Below are 6,253 nucleotides of genomic sequence, written 5' to 3' on the forward strand. Positions count from 1 at the left end.
TTAAAAATGTTCTTATGCACAGTAGAATTGTAATGGTAAATTTGCTGATTCGTCAATGTCATGCTCATAACTTTGCCTGAACTTTTTCTTCCCTAGTCCTTACTATCATCATTTTTCCTCTACTTCGTTTGTATGTTTGTCACACTCTTGTGACCCGCTCTTTCCGGGGTGCCTTGGGGACTTTGTGCTGTTTAAGCTAGAGAGCTGAGCAGAAAAAACCTGATTCCCTGTTAGGACTTCTCTGGTGACATCCACCCCTTGGCGCCCATATGACAGCGCAAAAGGTGGATCGAGGGTGTCAAGGAAACCCTAAGAAAACATAACATCACAACTGAAAGAGCTGCGGAGCTGGCCTACCATTGAAAACTGCATCTCCCATCGACGCTTAACTGCAACAGAGGATGAAAAGTAAAAAGTAAAAAGTAAAAGTATTGTGTTATAAGTTCCGTAAAACTCTTACTAAAACTAAAACATTATACTTTGCCTTGTAATTTGTTATTTCATATTATCCTGAAGTCACCTTTGTTTTGATATCAATACATCAAGCTTTGCTTTTCTGTGTGTGATGTAGATTCTGTGTCAGAGTCCTGGCATGCGTACTGTTGGGTTTTTAACTGAAAGGTCACGGCTTCAAACCCTGTTATCGCTCCAATGTTATGTCTTTGGGAAAGGCACTTTACACTGATTTTCCTCACTTCCCCCAAGTGAGAATCAGTTCCCGACTGTCGGCAGCGAAAGATTTTGCTACGAAGCTGAGAATGTTTCTGAAAGTAGGCTACACTCGGGTCTGCTTGGGTAAGAATGGGTGTAAAGCACAAAGAGCATGCTGTAGAGCATATCATTATTTCTGTGATCATTATAGTTGTTATCATTTTTATTATTCTTGTTGCTGTAGCGTGAACACGTTTCATTTTGGATTTATATGTCTTCTTTGTCTGTCTCCCTCTACAGCTATCAAGACAGGCCGGTACACGTCGTCCAAACGAACAAATGATATCCTGGAGGTGAAGAGTCTGGAGAACAAACGGAAGCTGGGCCTGGTGGACGATGGTCTAGTGAACGGCAATGGTTCTAGCCCTGCGCCATCTGGTCTACCCGGACACGCTTTGACGAGCGGTGATGGGCTGTCGCCAGAGCTCACGACGTCTTTGTCGAGTGTCACGGGCTTCACTTCTTCCAATGGGCTCAGTCACATGGCGAGAGTGATCAGTCAAGCTTTGTTGAACGAACTAAGCGACACCTCGTCGAACGGTGTGGTCTCTCGTAGATACACTCCGCTTAACGGACTGAATCAGACTCAGTCGAGTAGTAGTGCGTTAGGTAGTGCGCCCGTGAGAAAAGTAGGTCAACAGTTGTCAACAGACCTGGACAGCCAGAGCTCTTGGGCCAGTGCAGCGGGTCACAGCACCTCGTCCGACTCGGACAAGTTCTGCAGAGACGTCATTACCTCCTCTTCAAATGCACTGTTCGGCCAAAACTCTGGAATCACAGTTTCTTCCAGGCTAATTCAGAACCCATTTACTGTATTCGCCAGCACAAACAACACGAATTCTGTAAACAAAACACTCTTGAAAGGGGACTTCAGTGCAGGGAGTGTTGTTCCTTGTGCAACATCGTCGAATGGGAAAGAAAATAGAGCTCAGAATAACAACTTTCTACCTAGTAATGGCTTACCATTGGCTGGTTCCAACTTACCAGCTGACGTAACCCAGGTCGATTCACAGCCAGACTTCTTACCTGTTGATTTTGACCAGCTTGTGCTCGACGGGTAAGCTTTACTTAACTCTTTCGGTACTAAAGAGATTCCACAATTTTACGCACCCAGGCATGAAGGGTGTTACCTTAAAATGTCTATAGTTCTGTCAAAAAATGATGGATTTGTTTGTGTCAGCACTCAAACTATTTGTAAATGGACAGAGAATAACAATTTTGGTGAAAATAGGTAGTAAATGTAGCATAGAACCTGGTGTAGATCTTATTGTTGAGCAAAATGCCACTTAAGTGGTGAGCTTCTAAAACATATAGCCAAAAGCGCCACTTAAGTGGCGAGCCAGGATCAAATAGCTAACAAAGGCTCCTCACACTGCTATCTGGTAAATTTCAATTCCTTGAAAACTCTTTGTAGAATTTCAAGTAAAGTTTTAGCTACTACAAAATCTTTATTAGGTGGAGTGACCACACGACCTAGTTTTTGGTTCTTTTTTTTTTAGAGAAGATCAAAAACTGAATCCCACCACCGTGGATTTTTTTTGAGTTTGCGAAGTACCTAAACCAGCTGTCCCAAAGGTGCCATATGTCATTACTCAAACCAGAAATTGGCTGGTCATCATGAATGGCAAATTCATGGCCTGCAGATTAAAGAATCTCCCCTCACCCATTTTTGCATCCTTTTCCTTTGGGGCTGAGAACTCAGTCATACGAATCTCCTACTTGGGGTTTAAGGGTGCCACTGGTGAGTTCTACTTTACTCCCCCCCTTCTTTATTGTTCTGTTTATCAGCCTTGCTTGCTTTATAGCACTAAAATGACTGTAAACATGTCCTCATGCTTCTCATTGCAAATCTGTGTTTAACCCTCCAAGTATCGGCCAAAAGGTGGCTGTGGCTTTCTAGGGAATTTTAGGATTTTTCCTATTGTGTTGGAAAATGCTTGAGAGCAGGCAAACGGAGCGAGTAAAAGCCACAAACTTATATATTTTCAGAAAGCAGGATGTAAAAATAAGAAATACAACTCATTTGTGAAGCAGTTGAACGTTTGACAATATAATGAAGAGGTAAACGAACCAAAACACCGACTCAAATTACAACTGATTAAATTGACCCTGGCACCACAGAATGAAACTTATTGCTAATGTGATCGGCGTCAACTCTAGGATGTCCTAAGTAAATTAGAACTATTTATGCTGTACAGCTCAAAGTTTATACCTTGTATTTATCTCCCCCAGGCCTCCTCTTGTCTCCAGCCTTCCCCATCAGACCACAGCGCCATCACCAATAACCACATTATTAGACATATCCACCTCATCGGAGTTCCATCGCATCGCACCGTCCCATTCCATCGCACCGTCCCATTCCTCATCAGTTACCTCCGCCAGACTGGCTGACAATTATTTTAATGGAGAAAAGAACCGCGTTGCGAAAGACAATCTGCTTTTCATAAATTCCACAAGTGCAGCCGAAGTCAGTCCATCCTTCCCGTTTCAAAAATCGCCTCTGGATCTTGGTGTGAATCAAAACCAGTTTGTGAACAGGACTCCTGGCCCTTTGCCTTCGGAAACAGCTGCTGCGTTAGTGCCCTCTACTTCTGATAAGTCGAGCAGGCAGCAGGTGAATGGAATGACCGATCAGCTCTCCTCTCAGATTTCATTGTTAAACAATTCATTTTCAAGGACGTCCTCTTCAGCATCGCTTGGCCAGAAGTTGATGGGACTGGAAGAAGTGCTCTCAACCTCATCGATTGTTTCCTCAGAATCTATGGGCGCTTCGTCACCAGACATGCTGATATCACACGGGGTGGCAGGGTTGATATCTTCAGGGACTGAGCAAACCTCACAGAGGAAGAAACAAGGGTTGCCAGGGACGAGGTCTGTGAAACCATCTAGCCCCACCCCTGCCTTGGAGGCGGAGCTTCTGCACGCTTTCTGTGACACTTGTGGGTGTGGCCTTAATCACAGTAACATTAGCCTACTGTACCAGCAGAAGGACGAGGTGATAGCGCGGCTGGCAGAGGCCCACGAGTCATTCATGGACCATTGCTTTGGCCGGATGGACCCAGAGGATGTGGCTGCTCAGCAAAAAGAACACTATGTGAGTCTCTTTGCTTCAGATGGTTGACTGTGCACTATTCGTGTACACAGTTCTGTCTTCTTGAGTTTTGCATATCATCACTCGTTCATGCCTTATTTTGGGTATTTTTGACCCATTCATCTACCCTTTTGTATTTATATGGGTGACTGTCGGGTGTTCTAATGGGTTTGCTCCTTCTTTCCAATCTAACGTCTCTCTTCCTTATCTCTCCTTCTTTTCTTTGTATGTTACTGTCTAGTAACAGCTCTTTGCACATGCCATAAAACTTCAACTAAATACTAAACGTGATGCAATCATAGATATATTTTAACAAATGTCTATATTGTATGAGGTTTCCGAAGTATTTTATCATAACTCAGTCCTGATCAGTCCTGAATTAAAACATGCTTATTCGCTAGAATGATGTTGGGTACACACTGTTGTTTCTGGATTGTCAGAACATTTTGTACTGGCTTCAAAATTTGTAGATGTTGTAGCGTATTATATGTCTGGTCTGAAATATCCTTGTTCCTTGCGTTGCGGGTGATTGGATGGTGCCTCTGGTAGGTCCTTTCTGTACTCTGCTCCTATTCGTGAGTGACAGCTTTTGAGTCCTTTTGCTCTCTTTCCTTGAATTTATGCTAAACTTGCACTTAATATATTGCCCGAACTTTTTGAATAAATAAGTTTCATGTACTGAGATGAAAAGTTTGAACTCTTTTGCAAAAAAACGGTCTTGTATAAGATCACTACAGTTGGGATAATTGTTTATTACTATAATACTCATACACACATGAATGGAAGTTATTTATGTTCATAAGTAGGCACTACTTCTTTACTCTCCCTGTTGTTTCTGTTGGTATTTCTTTTTCCAGACACTAAATGACCATTATTGTGTCGATGTGCTTCTCTTCACTCAAACAAATAAACAAACAAACAAACAAATGAAAAGTGATTTATGACTGACTCCTTCACTGAGAAGTTAATGTGTGGTTGCACCCTTTAGACTCTGAGTAACAGAATAAAGTGAACAACCATATACGAGGGGATATCAATAAGTTGTTTTTTTACCTGAGTATGAAGGAGTGGAGCTACGAACTTAAAATTTGGTATGTAGACACATATTTCTCTATGTAGTCACCAGCCACAAGAACACATTTTTGCCTGCGATGAATGACCTTGAAAAGTCCTTCAGAAAAAAATGATCGATTTTGTCTTCCAAATAAGTGTTCCACTTCGTTTATGATGTCATCATCTGTTTCAAATCTTCTGCCTTTTATGTGTTTCTTCAAATTTCAAAAATTAAAAAAGTCTGAAGGTGCTAAGTCGGGGAATATGGTGGGTGTGGCAATATTTCATACCCACATTCCTCAGAAGTGGATATCGCCTAACGAAATGCATGCGCCGGGGCATTGTCATGAAGCAAAAAGACACATTTCCTCTGTTTTCCTCGTCGTTTTTCCTTCAGAGCTACCTTCAACCTCTTTAGCAAGTCTGAATAGTAGTCCCCTGTGATAGTGCGACCCGTTTGTAGATAATCCGTAAGAATTATCCCATCCTGATCCCAAAACACCGATAACAACACTTTGCCAGATGAGTTCTGCACTTTTGCGTTTTGGGGGTGGGGGAAGATGGTGTTTTCCATTGCATTGAAGCAGATGTTGACTCTGGGTCGAATTGATAGACCCAGCTTTCATCCATTGTTACTAGACGGCCAAAAAAGTTGTCAGGATCTTCACCAAACATGTCAATCTTTTGCAGACTGCATTGTGCTCTGTTCTTTTTGATGACGGGTAAGGAGACTGGGCACCCATCTTGCAGACACTTTCGACTTTTGCAAATGGTCATTAAGAATTGTCTCAAGAGATCCATGGCTCAAGCCAGTTTCAGTACAAAGTTGTCCGGGAGTAACGCGCTTGTCTTTCAGCATAATCTTCTCGACTTTTGAAATATTTTCTTAAGTCACGGCTGAGACTGGGCGACTTTCTCGAGGGTTGTCTTCAATGGACATGTTACCACATTTGAATCGCTTGCACCAGTATTTGACCTCATCATAGCATGGGCAGATATCTCCCTACACTACTGACATTTCACTGTGTACAGACCGTTGGTTTGTTTTTTCCTTGGAGATAGAGGAACTTCATCACAGCTCTAATTTCAATTTTTTTCCCTTTTTGTGAACAAAAATGAAAACTGCAAATCAAGCTTTCGAGAGTGATGTTAAACTACCTGCTGTACAACCTGAACTAATCATCCGAAAATGCCAATTATTGGTGTGCATTCTTAGTTTAGATGTATCTTGAACTTGTTCAAATTTCAATTTCGTAGCTCCTCTTCTTCGTACTTAAGTAAAAAAAAATATATAAAATATTGAAACCCTCTGGTAAGAAAAGAATAATGACAAGCGGAGGATGATTGTTACTGATTTTTATCCTTAGAGATTTTTCTTTACTCAAACAAACAATTACT

The 6,253-nt window shown here is 41.9% G+C and overlaps 1 protein-coding gene across 1 annotated transcript in view; it reads left to right on the forward strand.

The window, feature by feature from the left end:
• Window positions 1–6,253, forward strand: part of LOC101846759 — a 22,354-nt gene that overhangs the window by 12,522 nt on the left and 3,579 nt on the right. Inside the window, exons 4-5 of the mRNA XM_005106515.3 lie at window positions 952–1,768; window positions 2,944–3,805. Coding sequence (XP_005106572.1) covers window positions 952–1,768; window positions 2,944–3,805 — 1,679 coding nt within the window. The remainder of the gene's footprint in view (window positions 1–951; window positions 1,769–2,943; window positions 3,806–6,253) is intronic.

Source organism: Aplysia californica, unplaced genomic scaffold, assembly GCF_000002075.1.
Source record: "Aplysia californica isolate F4 #8 unplaced genomic scaffold, AplCal3.0 scaffold00539, whole genome shotgun sequence".
NCBI lineage: Eukaryota > Metazoa > Mollusca > Gastropoda > Aplysiida > Aplysiidae > Aplysia > Aplysia californica.